Raw genomic sequence first — 15,220 nt, 5'->3', positions numbered from 1 at the left:
AAAAGGAATGAAAAAAACCTTAAAAAAAAAAAGCACTGAAAAATCCTGTGTCAATAAAAAAATTTTCATTACAGTTAATAATAACTAACATTGAAAAACATTTTTTTATCTTTGTCTTCTTATTCTATGATAAATAAGAACAAGAATTTTTATTTTTTTTTACTATAACTAATTTTCGCAAAAATTTTTATGAAAAAATTATAGATAATATTCACTATGTTCTACAATGCTTTGCTTTTAGCTTCTTCACCCAGTATCAACGTTATAGCAAATGAAATTTTTTTTAAAGTCTTTTTATTCCTTCACGAAAAGAAGAAGAAGAAATTTTTTTTTTTTTTTTTTTTTTTATTTCTTCCTCTTCTCTAAAAACAAAAAGAATAAATAACCAAAAAATTCAATTTTAAATGCTACCGAAATACAAGTGGATTTTCTAGGACATACATGGAGTATCAAAGAGTGAAAGAGAGAATTAAGAATATCATTCATTTAAGAAAAAACTTTCTTTTTTTCTATTTTTCAAACTCATACGCCTACCACATGGTCCCTTTAAATTTTATTTTATTTTTCCGTACAACTTTTTTTATAAGTATGGTCTTAATTTGAAAGAATAGAGAAGAAAAAAAGAAGAAAAATCAAGAAAAGCCATAATTAGAAAAAGAAAAATTTTTTTTGGAAAAAAGATAAATTCACATTTTTTTTCTTTTTTTCTTTTTTTTTTTCTAGTAAAATTTTACTAAAAAAAAAAAGGGAAAAAAAAATGAATTTAAAAATACATTTATTTTACACGACATTAATTTTTTTTTTTTTTTTTTGCGTACAACAAAGTCTTGGTCAGCTTACAGCATGCTTTTTTTTGGTAAAAAAAGGGAAAAGAGAAAAAAAGACAAGCGAACTTCAATAGTTAAACCAAGACTTTTTCGAGTGTTATAGCAAAACGTTACCGATTTCAATAGTCTCCTTTTTCTTTTGACTCTTTTAAATTTTATGTTTAACAAGCTTTTTTTCTCCATTTTTTTTTTTTTACAAAAAAAAATAAGAGAAAAAGTTATTAAATATTAAAAAAAGTCAAAAAAAAAAATTTTTTCTTTTTTTTTTTTTTTTTTTCTTTAATATGCATTAGCATATATTTGAAAAAAGAAATTAAAGAAAATTTTTCGGAAGGCTTTTTTTTTTTTCTTTTTTTTTTAAAAAAATAACAAGAGATATAGGGTATTTATTCTCTGTCTGTGCAAAAAAAGTTTTCTTTAAAAATTTTACTGGATAGATTTATGGTGCGTGTTGTTTTGTCTAATATGGAATTCGCTAAAAGAATGGAAAAAAAAATAGATCAGAACAATAGGCTCAAACCATTATTTTATTAATGTTTTGAAAGTACAACAACAACAATATATTAATCAGCTTTTCCCTTATCTAAGGGAATAATATTATCCGTGTACGGTGTTTTTAATATTTATTTAAAAAAAAATTAAGTATTTATATTTAAAAAAAAAACAAATATATTTCTTTTTTTTTAAAAAATATAAAAAAAATGAAATTTAGCCCTAGTTAGCCCAACCGCAAACCAAAACATTTTTAAACTTTTTATTTAAAGAGTATAGAAAAAAAAAAAAAACATTAATGGCTACAAAACGAATCCAAAAAGAATTAAAAGATTTAATGAAAGATCCTCCATCTAATTGTTCTGCTGGTCCTATTGGTGATAATTTATTTAAATGGACAGCTTCTATAATTGGTCCAGGAGACTCTCCTTATAGTGGAGGCGTATTTTTTCTCGGTATCACATTTCCAACAGATTATCCGTTTAAGCCTCCCAAAGTTCAATTCATTACCCGTATTTATCATCCAAATATTAATTCTAACGGCAATATATGCTTAGATATTCTACGAGATCAATGGAGCCCTGCATTAACGATTTCAAAAGTTTTACTGTCGATAAGTTCATTATTAACTGACCCAAATCCAGACGATCCTTTAGTTCCCGAAATTGCGCGTGTTTTTAAAGAAAATCGATCACGATATGAGGCAACTGCACAAGAATGGACACAAAGATATGCAACATAAACACATTCTATCTAAAAAAAGCTAAGAAAAAACAAGAGGAACCGGACCTAGCTATTTTTATATTCCCCAATTTTTTTTTTCTTTAAACAGAAAAAAAAGGGAGACGAAAAGATGCAAATGTTTGGCTTAATTTTTTAAAAATACAAAAAAAGAATTAATATGTAAGACGAAAAACGAGAAAAAAATTATGAAATTTATAGATAAAGATAAATCTTGTAAATAATATAAAAATCGAGGAAATATATTTATCGCAATAGTTTTTGTTATATTTTTTTTAAAACGAATTGATGAGTTTGATAGATAAAGAAAGGCCGACTCTACTTTTAATTTTTTTTTTTTTTTGTTTAAAAATTGAATAGGACGTTTTTTTATCAGACTGTGGAAACTTGTTTCTAGTAACAAAAATTTTTTATTATATATCTTTTGACTCCATTCAGAAAAAACAACGAAACGCTTGGGGGGGGAAAGGTGTTTTTTCGAATACATCAAATTTTATTCTTTAATATTCTTGGTTGGAAAGTACTTTTCAAAATTTATTAAAAAAAGTTCGAAATTTCAAATAAATCAAAAAGAAGTCGGGAAAGGAAAAAATTTATATTTCGCAGGTAAAAAAAAAAGCTCAAAGTAACCTGTAATAAAAGACACGTGTCATAAAATAGAAAAATTTCTAAGCGATTTTACATTAAAAAAAGAAAAACTCTGGAGAGAAAGAGAGAAAAAAAAAGAAAAAACTAATTTTTTAAAATCATGCCTTTATCTCATAACTCTTTTCGAAAGAAATGCTTTTTTGAGCCTTTTTTTTATTTTTTGAATAAAAAATTATGGTACCAAATGAAATTTCTTATCCAGGATTTAGTAATATTCTCTTCCTATCTTTCATTATTGTTGATAAAAAAAGAAAGAAAAACTATCTGTTTTTTCAATCAAAAAAAACTACTTTCTTTTTATCAAAAATTTAAAAAAATTTTAAAAAAACATCTTTCCACTCCAAAAAGAATTCTTTTTTTGATAAATATAATGAAAATTGAAGTATTTTACATCGAAGATAAAATAATTTTTATTGAAAATGATTTAGCTGAGCTAAAGCAAAAAAAAAAAAAGTCTTCCTGGCGTGGCCTTTTTTTACTGATCAATCTTCTCTGTCGTTACTATATTTTCTTAGGTATTTTTCAAAAAAAAGTTAATTGGGGAAATCAATGCGCCATCATAGGGAGAGAGAAAAATACTCATAAAAAAATTAAATTCAATAAACTTGTGTTCGAACTTACGCAAATTCACGTAAATAAAAAAATAAAAAAGAGGTTAAATTCCTCCCAAATAGCTAAAACCCATTCTTTTTTCGTCGACATGTTCCATAGTTCATGGGAAAATGAAAAATTTATAAAGAGAATTCAGACATTACTTTCGGCCTACTCAATTCGAAAAACAAAAACTAAAAAAAGAGCTACAGAAAAAAAACCATCACATCTTATACCACAAAGTCAAGTGACAAGTTTACTTTTTAAAACACAAAATGTTCGAAATAATCTAGACAAAATAGACTGGTTTTTTGATATAAATATTTATCGGATAAAAAAAGAAAGAGAAAAAATTTCTGGTTTTTTCGAAAAACCAAAAAGTTCCTTACCCAGTTTTCTTCATTTTTCAATTTTTCAGAAAAGAAAAATGGTCGGTTCAATTTTAAATATCTATCAAAAAAAATTGGAGAAAAAAAAAATTCGCTGGTCAATTTTCGCGAAATTATTCATGTTTTGTTTTCCAGAAACAGAATTTTTTTTAACCAACTATATAGACAAAAATACTAATCACTATTTTATCGAGCAAAATCGTCAACTAATTAATAATTTTTTTGTTTTAAACTATTTACCGGAAACCTTTAAAAAGCTGAATGGACAAAAAGATATTTTGTGGCGCCGTATTTTATTTACTTTTTTTAATTTACCAATTTCTTTTTTCCTCGGTTGGTCTCTTTTTTAATCGACAAGAAAAATTGTTCTCTGTTAAAAAAATTTTTTTTTCCGTAAGGCCATAGGTTTAAAAAAAGAAGAAAATTTATAAAAAATTAAAATTGTTAATTTCCAAAAAAAAAAAAAAAAAAAAAAAAAAAAAAAAAAAAAGGGTTCTGGTTATTTTTCTTTTTGGACAAAGAAATGAATTTTTAAATATAAAAAAGAAATTAAATAATTTTTATAAAAATTTTTAACTTCTAAAATATTTAATGGAAAAAAAAAACCTGATTTTTGATTTTCAATTAAAATGTTATCCCGTGTCTTTCATTCAAAAATTCGAACTAGAAAAAGGAGATAAAATTGTTTTACCACCTTCTATACTCGAAAATTTAAGTACGCTTGATGTTGAGTGGCCTTTAATGTTTGAATTAAAAAGCAAGTTTTCAGGTAGAGTTACTCATTGTGGAGTAATGGAATTTATTGCAGATGAAGGATGTGCGTATATTCCATATTGGATGATGCAAAATTTGGCTATTTGCGAAGGAGAAAAAATAAGTTTTCGTTATAAACATTTAGAAAAGGGAACTTTTGTTAAAATTCAACCCCAAACCTTGGATTTTTTGGACATTTCAAATACCAAAGCTGTTCTTGAATCAAAATTAAGAAATTTCACTTGTTTAACAAAATCAGATACCATTTCGATCGAGTATAATGAAATAATTTATTGGTTAAATGTAGTTGAAGTAAAACCGGGAAACGCGATATCTATTGTTGAAACCGATGTTAATGTGGATTTTATTGCCCCAAATAATAGCCATAATCTGGAAAAAGAAAAATTTAAAAATGAAAATAACAATTACGAAGAGTCGTCAGATTAAAAAGAAATCAAACTATTTTAAATTTTAAAACCCAATTTTTTTTATGTATTTACTGTAAAATCAAAATCAGTAAAATCTTCAGGTATTAAGGCAATGACAGTACTATAATACGCCTCGATTTCTCTTAAGTTATCCACATCAACTCTTGATAAAAAATTGATTGCAACCCCTTTTTTTCCAAATCTACCTGAACGTCCAATCCTGTGAATGTAACTCTCTTTATATTGAGGTAGGTCATAATTAATAACAAAATTAACTTTTTCAATATCAATGCCTCTAGAAAGTAAATCCGTCGTAATTAAAACACGAAATTTTCCAAATCGGAAATTTTTCATCGTTTCAGATCTTTCGCTTTGTTCCATTTCCCCATGGATAAAAGCAATTGAAAAATCATTTAATTTCATTTTATTTGCAAGCCATTCGACTTTTTTTCTTGCATTTACATAAATGATAGATTGTTCTGCTTTAATTGACCGATAAATATCAAACAAAGCCTCTAATTTCCATTCTTCTTTTTCGATAGGAATATAAAATTGTTTAATTCCCTCTAAAGTAAGCTCTTCTTTTTTTACTAGAATCCTAACCGGATCAGAAATAAAAAGTTCGATCACTTGCAAAATTTCCTTTGGCAAAGTAGCTGAAAACAAACCAATTTTACACTCTTTGGGTAAATATTTAAAAATCCTAAATATTTGAACTTTGAATCCTCGAGAAAACATTTCATCTGCTTCATCTATAACAAGATATTCTAGTTTTTGAGACAAAAGTTTTTCGATTGATAAAATATCGAATAATCTTCCAGGAGTTCCAATTATAATATGGGGTTTTTTAGAAAAAAGTAACTGTCGATCATCTTTAATTTTGGTTCCCCCAATACATTCCTGGGTCCTTATTTTGGTAAATTTTCCTATTGATTCGTATACAATTTTAATCTGATTCGCAAGTTCTCGTGAAGGACATACTACCATACATTGAACTTGAAAAACATCGTATTGAACATTTTGTAAAGTTCCTATGACAAAAGTTGCTGTTTTTCCAGTACCGGATTGTGCTTGGGCGATTAAGTCTTTTTTATGAATAATCGGAAGGATTCCTTTTTGTTGAATAAGTGAGGGTTTTTCAAACCCATATTTAAAAATTCCTTGTAGAATTTCTTTTTTTAAACCCATATCAGAAAATTCTCCAATTTTTTCGGGAAAAAATTCATCATCATTCTCGTTTAGTTTTTCAGACCCTTCTTTTTCCATTTTTTTTTAATATTATAAAAATAAAAAGGCTTTTTAAAACGTAAACTTTTGGAAATTTAATAGAATTTTTTTTATATATAAAAATGATTTTTTTATATAAATTTAAAAATTAATAAAAAATAATTTTTTAATAATAATTAAAAAAAGCTAAAAAAACTAAAAATGACCTCTGAAAAATGTAGTAACCTAGTTGATTTGGAGGAAAATAATCAAAATCCTTTTCTTCCCAAAAAAAAAAATGATCCCAGCAAACTTTTTATGAAATATAAAATTAACTATGGGTATGTTGAAAATCTAGTAAAATTTGTTTGGACTACAATGGTAAATATTAAATCCACATTTAGAATCCGGAAAAATTTTTTAATTTTTTGTAAAAAGGTTTTGATTTTTCAACAAAAAGAACTTGAAATATCAATAAAAAATTTGCAAAATATAAAAAATTTTTATTTGTCGAAAGAAAAAGAAGTTTCTGAATTTTTTTCTGTATCGGACCAAGAAGAAATAAAAATAACAAAAATAACAAAAAACTCAAAAAGAAAAAAAGAAAACCTTAATTATTCCAACAAAGTGTTAATTTCCTTGTATAAAAAATTCCATTCTCAAATATCCGAATTAATTTTCAAAATAATCTTTATTCGGCAATATTACGTTAAAATCCTTAATTCTTATATGGATAACATATCTAGACTTTTAATATTTGTTTCCTTTTTTCCAAGAGAAGAAAATAAACTAACAGAAGCCACCCCTAATAATTTTTCTACCCACAAATTGTTTCGAAAAGTAAAAGAAGGGAAAATAAAAAATGATACCCAAAAATTAGTCGATGAAAAAGAAAAATTTGTTAAATCCACAACTAGATTTAACTTCGAACCCAAATTATTAAATTTTGGAACAGTATATCAAAAAAACAATTGGAATAACCTTGAAACTAGTCCAATTCAGTTCAAAACTTTTCATATTATGGAAAGATTGGAACATTTTCGTTTAAAACTTTCCGAAATAATTATTGAAAATGAAAAAAATTCAAAAGATGTAAGAATTGACCAAATCTTAAAAAAAATCAAAAAAATTTATTATGATTGTGTTGGAGATGGGTGGAAAAATTTATTAAAAAATTTAAATAAAGAAGATTCTTTTAGTAACTATGAAACCCCTAATTTTTCTAACCCTTCGTTAAAAGAAACTTTTTCACAAACGTCCAATGACAATAAAAAAAAATCAAAAGAAATTACTGGAAAAGAAAATCCAGAGAAAAAACGAAAATATAAAAATAAAAATTTAACTTATTCTTTAACATGGGCTTTATATAATTATTTACCAATTTTAACTTGGTTTCCCCAATATAACTGGAGAAAATATTTAAAAGATGATTTTATTGCTGGAGTTACTGTTGGAGTTTTATTAATAGCTCAAGGAATGGCTTATGCAAAATTAGCAGGTTTATCCCCAGAATACGGTCTTTATTCTTCAGGATTGCCTTTACTAATTTATCCAATTTTTGGAACATCTAGACATTTGGGTTTTGGGCCAGTTGCCTTGATCTCATTATTAGTTTCCCAAATTACAATGTCAACAAATAAAGCTGGTTATGATTATTCCCAAAGCGAAAAAACTTCGTTCGCTTTATTAATTGCTTTTTGCGTTGGATTAACTCAAATTTTCATGGGATTGATCAAAATAGGATTTATAATCAATTTTATATCAAAACCCGTCATTCAAGGTTTTACCAATGCAGCAGCTTTTGTTATTATTCTTAGTCAGCTTCAGCATGTTTTAGGTTATAACGTTAACAAATCACATTATCCAATTCTTACTCTTTACAACTATGTTACAAATATTAAAAAATTTCGATGGCAACCATTTTTATTTGGAACAATTAACACATTCTTTATATTATTCGTAAAATATGTCAATAAAAAATTTAAGTTAGAATTGCCGGGACCAATAATCTGTGTTTTTCTTTCCATATCTTTGACTCAAATTTTCAAATTAAATAGATTTGGTATTTCAATTCAGAATAAAATTCCAAAAGGATTTCCTAGTATAAAAGGACCTGTTTTTAACGAACTCACAAAGGTAGCTCCAACGGTTCTAACGATTTCTTTCATTAATTTTCTAGAAACAATGGCAATTGCAACTAAAGTAGCAGACAAACATGGGTACAAAATTGTTCCAGATCAAGAATTGATTGGTTCCGGGATGACCAATTTTATTGGGAGTTTTGTAGGCGGGTTTCCAATGGCAGGAAGTTTTAGCCGTACAGCGGTTCTTGATTCAGCGGGAGGAAAAACTCATGTTGCAGGGATTATAACAGGAATTGTTATTATTTTAACTTATCTATTTTTTACACCTCTTTTCACCTACCTCCCAAACGTAACCTTAGCTTCGATTATACTAACTTCTGTAATAAATCTTATTGAAGCTAAAGAAGCACAATATCTTTTCAAAGTTAGGCGATTAGATTTTTTTGCTTTTATGATTTCCTTAATTTCAACTTTTGTTTTCGGAGTTGAATGGGGAATCGCTATGGCAGTGGGAGTTTCATTGGTATTTGTCCTATGGTTTTCAATCAAACCAAATATATCGGTTCTAGGAAGAATACCAAACACCGTAGTTTACCGAGATATTGATTTATATTCGGGATGCATTAAAACTCCTGGAGGAATTTTATTAAAAATGGATGCACCTCTTTTCTTTGTAAACGCAAATGTATTGAGAAAAAAAATTTATCAAAAAGAAGAAGAATATAAGGAAATAAATCCTGTTCCTCTTTTTTTTGTATTATTGGATTGCAGAGGAATGACAGACATAGATTCTACAGGTTTGGGGGTTCTATCTGAAATCGCAAAAAAATATATAAAACAAGGAGTTTTTTTTGGTTTAGCTAATGTAAATGATCAAGTAACCAAATTAATGAAAGTCAGTAATTTAGATGAAATAATTAAACCAACTCATATTTTCTCGAGAGTTCACGATGCAGTAGAAGCAGCAATAAGCTGGAAAACCAAATGGACAAAAAAAGAGTTTTTTTAAAAAAAATTAATTAAATTTTTTTACCATTTTTTAAAAAATATTTTTTTTTATATAACTTCTATTTACTGTTCCTCTAACACCTCTGTTTTCGAAAGCAGCTGATATCCTTTCTTTATCATTTAATTGTTTGGTATATGATTCTGATTTGTAATGAGAAAAACTAGGAATTTCAAATGAAAATTTCCAATTCCAATTTTTCGGCAAAAAAAAATTCAGATTTTCTTGTATCGGCTTTTGTAAAAAAATATTTTCTAAATAAATACCAATTAAAGAAGACATAGAGCACTTTTCACTAGTAGGAACAATCCAAATACGAAAAGCTAAAAAAGGACAACTCTTGAAATTTTTTATGAAAATTCCTTCCAAAAACATAACTTTCAAAAAAATCAAAGTCTTTGGTAATTCAGGATCTAAAATATTTTTTATGAAATTTAAAAATCGAATAGAAAAAGGACTCCATTTTCGGAAATTAATTTTTATTTTTTTTTTAAATTTAATTTTTTGGACTGTATTCATTTTTTTTTTTTTCACACCCCCTGAGTTTTTTTTAAATTCAAAAATTTTTAATTTTTTATTTTATAATTTTTTAAAATTTAAAAAAAAAAAAAATAAAAATTTTCTTGGAGTTATTAATAATTTCATTTTTAAATAATATAAATGGAGAAATTTATTAAAAAAAAAACAAACCTCCATGACTTATAATAATAAATCTTTTTATAATGATTTAAGTTTGCAAAGAAATTTTCTCTTTTATGAAAATTTAACAACAGTTTTAATTTTAAAATCTTTTCGTAAATTTAACTTACTTACCTTACAAATCGGGCCTTTTAAAAAAGGAGAAAAAATAAAAATAAAAATTTGGATCGCAATTATTTTGGAAGATTCCAATTTATGTAAAATACAAAACCCTAATTGGTTAAAAACTGAATGGCTGGAAAAAAAAATTCTTCTTGAAAAAAAAACTCCATTACTTCAAAATCTTCCATATTTTTACAGAGAACTAAGTTTTCTTAGTTTTCAAAAAAAAAAAAATTCAAACTTTTTATTTATAAAAGAAATATCTTTGATAGAAGAAATTTTTTCAATACGATCTTTAAAACTTTGGAATGGAATTCAAATTATAAAAAATAAAATCAATGCGTTGAAATTTGATAAAATTGGAGCCATGGAATTTTTAAACATAAAAAAAACCATACAATTTTTTCTTTATTTCCTTTGCCTCTTTTAAAATAACTAAATTATAGTTAACCATAATCAAAAATATTTTAAACAAAACCAAATAAATTTTTATAAATCACCAATAATTTTCTAATTTTAAAATTAATTTTTTTTTTTTTAAAAAAAACAAAAATTTTTTTTAATTTCCCAAAATCTAGTAACCGATCAAAAACCTTTCCGTTTTTTTTTATAATATTATAAAAAATTGAAAAAATATCTAAAGAAGAAAAAGCCACAAAATTTTTTTTAAACAAATCAAAAAAAAAATTCAAAAAATTCTTGCTAAAATAAACCATAAAATTTTTTAAAACATTTTTGTTTTTAAAAATTTTCATTAAACAAAAAATAAAATAAGGGTTTTTTACTTTTGACAAAAAATTAATTCCTTCTAGATATAAACCTTGATCTATAAATGAACGAAAAGAATTTTTTTCATGATTGAAGTTTGTATCTTTTTTCTTTTTTTTTAAAAAACCTTTTGTAAACTTTTTTAAAAAAGGAATTTTTATAATTTTTTTTTTTGATCTTTTTTCATTTGAAGGATAATAAAAAAAATTTGAGGAAGAATCTATGTGAAAATTTTTTATATCTTGATTTTGGAAAAAAACTTTTTTCGAAATTTTTTGATTTTGAGAAAATATTTTTAAACAAAAACGTTTAATACAAATATTTCCGTTAGATAGACCTATAGCAAATGAACTGAGAGAAGAAGAAATACAAATAACAGGAAATTTAAAACAAAAAACCGAATATATCTTATGATTTAGGAGGTTAAGTTTTTTAATTTCGTTTCTGAAATTGCTATAAAGGATCGAATCATTTTCAAAAAAATCCATAGTTAAAAGGGGTTTTTTTTCTTTTAAAATAAATTTTTCTTTTTTAACGTTTAAATCCCAAATTTTCAAAAAGGTCCCGCCCAAACTAATTATGTCTTTTTGATTTTGAGAAAATTTTAATTTTTCAACAGGGCTTTTGTGATCGAAAAAAGAAACCATTAAATTAATATAACAAAAATCGAAAATTCTAATTTTTCCGTCAAAAGAAGAAGAAGCTGCAATGTTCTTTTGATAAGGAAAATAAGAGACCCCTGAAACAATATTCTTATGATGATTAAATGTTGATATACATTTCTGAGTAGATAAATCCCATAAACGTAAAGATTTGTCGTCTCCTCCCGAGAGAACATTAATTTTATTTTCCGAAAAACAAACATCGTTTACCTTTCCTTTGTGGGCATAAAAACTTCTAATTACTTTGTTTTTCTGAAAATCTATTATATCAATTTTTTTATCACTACCACATAAAGCAAAAAGTCGAATTTCTTTGGGTCGAAAATTTCCGTTTGAAAAAATATTTTTTTTCGAAACAATTTTTGATTTGATTTTTGAATTTTTTCCCGTAAAAAAAAACACCTTTGATGTACAAATAACAACAAATTCAAAAAAATTTCGATCGCCATTTTTTATATTCGAAATAATCGTTTTGGAACTATTTTCATTTATATTCGACGTTTTTAAAAAGTTTGTAAACATGCAAAAAAAAATTATTAAATGTTTGATTAATTAAAAAATTTAACTATGTAACTTAAGGTTTTTTTTAATCACCTTTTTTTAAAATTAAAGGATTGTTTATTTTTATATCCATTATTAAAGCCAAATCAACAATCTTTTTTTTTTTAAAAGAACTTATTCTTTTAGAAATTTCAATTGAGATTTTTTTATTTGACATCGCTAATGATTTCAATTCTCTTATATTTTCAATCTTGACCTTGAAAAGTCCATTCTTTAGAAAGTTTTTCGTTCTTTTATCCGATCCATATCCAATATTAGGCATTAAGGTTCTTCCTTTAAATCTTCTACGAACACACGAATCTATTCCTTTAGGTTTTCTCCAATTTTTTTTTAATCTTTTATAACGATCGCTATGATGTCGATTAAATTTTTTAATTTTTTTTTTTATGACAGGAATTTTTTTCACCATATTTAAAAAATTTATATTAGAAAGAGTTTCAAAAAATAAAATGTAATAAATTAATGATGTATTATTTAAAAAAGTCCCTGTGGCCTAACGGATAAAGCGTCTGTCTCCTAAATTGGTTAATTTTGGTTAACAGAAGATTGTGGGTTCGAATCCCACCTGGGATTTTTTTCTCAAAAATTGATTAAAACTCTTTTTTTCTCCTAAAAAAAACCTAAAATAAAGACAAGTTGTCTTTAAATTTTTTTTTTTAAAAATGCGAGAAATAGTACATATCCAAGCTGGACAGTGCGGAAATCAAATCGGGGCTAAATTTTGGGAAGTTATTTCAGACGAACATGGAATCGATTTTAATGGTAAATATATTGGTAAAACAGATTTACAACTCGAAAGAATAAACGTTTATTACAACGAAGCAACGGGAAACCGGTTCGTACCCAGAGCCATTTTAATTGATCTTGAACCCGGAACAATGGATTCCGTTCGGGCTGGTAATTACGGAAAACTATTTCGTCCGGATAATTTTGTTTTTGGACAATCCGGAGCAGGAAACAATTGGGCCAAAGGGCATTACACAGAGGGAGCTGAATTGATCGATTCTGTTATTGATGTAGTTCGAAAAGAAACCGAACAATGCGATTGTTTACAAGGTTTCCAAATCGCCCATTCTTTGGGAGGGGGAACAGGTTCTGGAATGGGAACACTTTTGATTTCCAAAATTCGTGAAGAATATCCCGATAAAATGATGTGCACTTATTCAGTGGTTCCTTCTCCAAAAGTTTCAGATACGGTTGTAGAACCTTATAATTGTACTTTATCCATTAATCAGCTTATTGAAAATGCTGATGAAGTTTTTTGCATTGACAATGAAGCTTTATATGATATTTGTTTCAGAACTTTAAAATTAGAAAAACCAAGTTATGGCGATTTAAATCATCTAGTCTCAGCAGTTATGTCTGGAATTACTTGTTCTTTACGATTTCCGGGACAATTAAATGCCGATTTGCGAAAACTAGCAGTTAATTTAGTTCCTTTTCCACGATTGCACTTTTTTATTGTTGGATTTGCACCTTTAGGATCTCGTGGATCTCAACAATATCGTTCTTTGACGGTTCCAGAATTAACTCAACAAATGTTTGATTCCAAAAACATGATGGTTGCATGTGATCCAAAACATGGGCGTTATTTAACAGCAGCTGCCTATTTTCGAGGAAGAATGTCGACAAAAGAAGTAGATGATCAAATGATTAGTATTCAAAATAAACAATTTGACCAATTTGTAGAATGGATTCCCCATAATATAAAATCTTCAGTCTGTGATATTCCCCCCAAAGGAATTCGTATGTCCTCTGCTTTTATTGGAAATTCAACTTCAATTCAAGATTTATTCAAAAGAGTAGGAGAGCAATTTCAGGCCATGTTTAGAAAAAAAGCTTTTCTCCATTGGTTTACCGGAGAAGGAATGGATGAAATGGAATTCACAGAAGCAGAAAGCAATATGCATGATTTAGTATCGGAATATCAACAATATCAAGAAGCTAAAGCAGATGAATTAGGTTATGAAGATGATGATTTATATTAATTACCATAAAAAAATTTTAAGTTTGTACTTTTTAGATTTTTTTTTTTTTTAAATGTGGAAAAAACTTAATTTCTTAAAAATAGAAAATTTACCTTTCTTTTTTTTTTGGTTGCTTTTTGTATTAAACCTGGTCTATTATATTTGCAAGTTTTTTTCATAAATTCTTTTCGTGAATTTATAACCCAAAAATTTTTGTCTCCTGTTTTAATAAGTTCTGAAGTTGTTTTTCCAATCAAACTTAAATAAAAATGGAAACTTAATAAAGAAGCAGTAAAAGTGAATGCACAAATCACTAGCATTGCTATCACGAAAAAAAATAGCAATTCTGTAAAAATTTTTTTATTGAATTTATTTTTAAAATAAATCAATTTTAACTTGAACAAAGTCGCTTCAGAAAACGCTAGCCGTACAATCTCATAAACATAAAGAATTAAATACCAAAATATAGAAATTAAAAATAACAGAAAAGAACGATAATTTCTATATCCTATACAAGTTCCTATCCAAGGACAATGATGATCAAATTTCATAACACAGTTATTACAAGAAGAACAATGACTGGTTCGAGGAGGTCTCCATACTCCACAAGTTTCACAAAACTTTAATTGAAAATTGCAACCATTTATTACAAATCTTTTATATTGGGGACACGTAAGAACTAAATTGTGATCTATCTTTTTGAGAAAATTTTTTGATCTTGGCACGATCCCTGGATCACTTGAAAACGTTTTAAAAGAACTATAAACGATAATAACCAAAAGGAAGTATATACGAAAATTTCCATAAGAGAATTTTTTTTTAAAAGGACTATAATATTCTAAATTTTTGTCAAAATTAAAAAAAAAAAAAAGGAAAAAAATTCCAAACACAGTTTTAATTATACTAGAAAAATCTTCTCCTATCCAAAAAATTCCGAAATAAGATATTCCGTCATTTCCAGCAGTAAACCTAAAATTTTTTAATTCCAACATTTTTTTAAAAAAAAAATTTTTAATTATACTATTCCCTCGGAAAATTAAGGAGGACGAATAAAGTTTTTAGAATAAAAGATTTCAAAAAAAATTTTCTAGATCAACCATTATTTTTATAGAGAAATTCTAATTTGAACTTAAAAATTTAAAAAAAAAATAAAAATTTTCTATAGAAAACTTAGTAAGCCTTCCATTCAAAAAAGAAAAAAACCTTTTAATTTTACAGAAAACTTTTCCAATATATTATTTTCAATTGGTAAAAAAAATTAAATTGCTTAGTTAAAAAAATTTTAAATTTTCAAGA

At 26.0% G+C, this 15,220-nt stretch overlaps 16 protein-coding genes and 1 non-coding gene across 17 annotated transcripts in view; 9 read left to right on the top strand and 8 right to left on the bottom strand.

Moving 5' to 3' along the window:
- Nucleotides 1-69, bottom strand: part of HAN_1g179 (hypothetical protein) — a gene marked incomplete at both ends in the record, with an annotated part of 180 nt that extends 111 nt beyond the window's left edge. The window contains one exon of the mRNA XM_001712287.1: nt 1-69. This exon is cut by the window's left edge and continues 111 nt beyond it. Coding sequence (XP_001712339.1) covers nt 1-69 — 69 coding nt within the window.
- Nucleotides 70-216: 147 nt separating this feature from the next.
- Nucleotides 217-366, top strand: HAN_1g178 (hypothetical protein; the record flags this gene model as incomplete). Its single annotated transcript, XM_001712286.1, has 1 exon — nt 217-366. One exon carries the CDS (start codon nt 217-219, stop codon nt 364-366), a length of 150 nt encoding a protein of 49 aa, XP_001712338.1.
- A 75-nt stretch (nt 367-441) lies between these two features.
- HAN_1g177 (hypothetical protein) lies at nt 442-603 on the top strand (the record flags this gene model as incomplete). The annotated part of the gene is made up of 1 exon (XM_001712285.1): nt 442-603. One exon carries the CDS (start codon nt 442-444, stop codon nt 601-603), a length of 162 nt encoding a protein of 53 aa, XP_001712337.1.
- Nucleotides 604-836: 233 nt separating this feature from the next.
- Nucleotides 837-1,010, bottom strand: HAN_1g176 (hypothetical protein; the record flags this gene model as incomplete). Its single annotated transcript, XM_001712284.1, has 1 exon — nt 837-1,010. The coding sequence occupies one exon, from the start codon at nt 1,008-1,010 to the stop codon at nt 837-839; it is 174 nt and encodes a 57-aa protein (XP_001712336.1).
- A 607-nt stretch (nt 1,011-1,617) lies between these two features.
- Nucleotides 1,618-2,061, top strand: HAN_1g175 (ubc4; the record flags this gene model as incomplete). The annotated part of the gene is made up of 1 exon (XM_001712283.1): nt 1,618-2,061. One exon carries the CDS (start codon nt 1,618-1,620, stop codon nt 2,059-2,061), a length of 444 nt encoding a protein of 147 aa, XP_001712335.1.
- Nucleotides 2,062-2,187: 126 nt separating this feature from the next.
- HAN_1g174 (hypothetical protein) lies at nt 2,188-2,547 on the bottom strand (the record flags this gene model as incomplete). Its single annotated transcript, XM_001712282.1, has 1 exon — nt 2,188-2,547. One exon carries the CDS (start codon nt 2,545-2,547, stop codon nt 2,188-2,190), a length of 360 nt encoding a protein of 119 aa, XP_001712334.1.
- A 261-nt stretch (nt 2,548-2,808) lies between these two features.
- On the top strand, nt 2,809-4,038 carry HAN_1g173 (hypothetical protein; the record flags this gene model as incomplete). Its single annotated transcript, XM_001712281.1, has 1 exon — nt 2,809-4,038. The coding sequence occupies one exon, from the start codon at nt 2,809-2,811 to the stop codon at nt 4,036-4,038; it is 1,230 nt and encodes a 409-aa protein (XP_001712333.1).
- A 241-nt stretch (nt 4,039-4,279) lies between these two features.
- On the top strand, nt 4,280-4,888 carry HAN_1g172 (ufd; the record flags this gene model as incomplete). The annotated part of the gene is made up of 1 exon (XM_001712280.1): nt 4,280-4,888. One exon carries the CDS (start codon nt 4,280-4,282, stop codon nt 4,886-4,888), a length of 609 nt encoding a protein of 202 aa, XP_001712332.1.
- A 41-nt stretch (nt 4,889-4,929) lies between these two features.
- Nucleotides 4,930-6,135, bottom strand: HAN_1g171 (eif4A; the record flags this gene model as incomplete). Its single annotated transcript, XM_001712279.1, has 1 exon — nt 4,930-6,135. One exon carries the CDS (start codon nt 6,133-6,135, stop codon nt 4,930-4,932), a length of 1,206 nt encoding a protein of 401 aa, XP_001712331.1.
- A 162-nt stretch (nt 6,136-6,297) lies between these two features.
- HAN_1g170 (sut) lies at nt 6,298-9,168 on the top strand (the record flags this gene model as incomplete). The annotated part of the gene is made up of 1 exon (XM_001712278.1): nt 6,298-9,168. The coding sequence occupies one exon, from the start codon at nt 6,298-6,300 to the stop codon at nt 9,166-9,168; it is 2,871 nt and encodes a 956-aa protein (XP_001712330.1).
- A 30-nt stretch (nt 9,169-9,198) lies between these two features.
- On the bottom strand, nt 9,199-9,684 carry HAN_1g169 (hypothetical protein; the record flags this gene model as incomplete). Its single annotated transcript, XM_001712277.1, has 1 exon — nt 9,199-9,684. The coding sequence occupies one exon, from the start codon at nt 9,682-9,684 to the stop codon at nt 9,199-9,201; it is 486 nt and encodes a 161-aa protein (XP_001712329.1).
- Nucleotides 9,685-9,859: 175 nt separating this feature from the next.
- Nucleotides 9,860-10,396, top strand: HAN_1g168 (hypothetical protein; the record flags this gene model as incomplete). Its single annotated transcript, XM_001712276.1, has 1 exon — nt 9,860-10,396. The coding sequence occupies one exon, from the start codon at nt 9,860-9,862 to the stop codon at nt 10,394-10,396; it is 537 nt and encodes a 178-aa protein (XP_001712328.1).
- A 37-nt stretch (nt 10,397-10,433) lies between these two features.
- On the bottom strand, nt 10,434-11,918 carry HAN_1g167 (U3snoRNP; the record flags this gene model as incomplete). Its single annotated transcript, XM_001712275.1, has 1 exon — nt 10,434-11,918. One exon carries the CDS (start codon nt 11,916-11,918, stop codon nt 10,434-10,436), a length of 1,485 nt encoding a protein of 494 aa, XP_001712327.1.
- A 64-nt stretch (nt 11,919-11,982) lies between these two features.
- Nucleotides 11,983-12,366, bottom strand: HAN_1g166 (rpl32; the record flags this gene model as incomplete). Its single annotated transcript, XM_001712274.1, has 1 exon — nt 11,983-12,366. The coding sequence occupies one exon, from the start codon at nt 12,364-12,366 to the stop codon at nt 11,983-11,985; it is 384 nt and encodes a 127-aa protein (XP_001712326.1).
- A 73-nt stretch (nt 12,367-12,439) lies between these two features.
- HAN_1g165 lies at nt 12,440-12,575 on the top strand. Its single transcript is given in 2 exon segments — nt 12,440-12,575; nt 12,493-12,530. It is a non-coding gene; the product is annotated as a tRNA-Arg (tRNA).
- A 44-nt stretch (nt 12,576-12,619) lies between these two features.
- HAN_1g164 (tubB) lies at nt 12,620-13,945 on the top strand (the record flags this gene model as incomplete). The annotated part of the gene is made up of 1 exon (XM_001712273.1): nt 12,620-13,945. The coding sequence occupies one exon, from the start codon at nt 12,620-12,622 to the stop codon at nt 13,943-13,945; it is 1,326 nt and encodes a 441-aa protein (XP_001712325.1).
- Nucleotides 13,946-14,010: 65 nt separating this feature from the next.
- HAN_1g163 (hypothetical protein) lies at nt 14,011-14,916 on the bottom strand (the record flags this gene model as incomplete). The annotated part of the gene is made up of 1 exon (XM_001712272.1): nt 14,011-14,916. The coding sequence occupies one exon, from the start codon at nt 14,914-14,916 to the stop codon at nt 14,011-14,013; it is 906 nt and encodes a 301-aa protein (XP_001712324.1).
- Nucleotides 14,917-15,220: the final 304 nt, after the last annotated feature.

This window comes from Hemiselmis andersenii, chromosome 1, assembly GCF_000018645.1.
Source record: "Hemiselmis andersenii chromosome 1, complete sequence; nucleomorph".
NCBI classification, from domain to species: Eukaryota; class Cryptophyceae; order Cryptomonadales; family Hemiselmidaceae; genus Hemiselmis; species Hemiselmis andersenii.
This window is presented reverse-complemented; position numbering and strand designations above follow the sequence as displayed.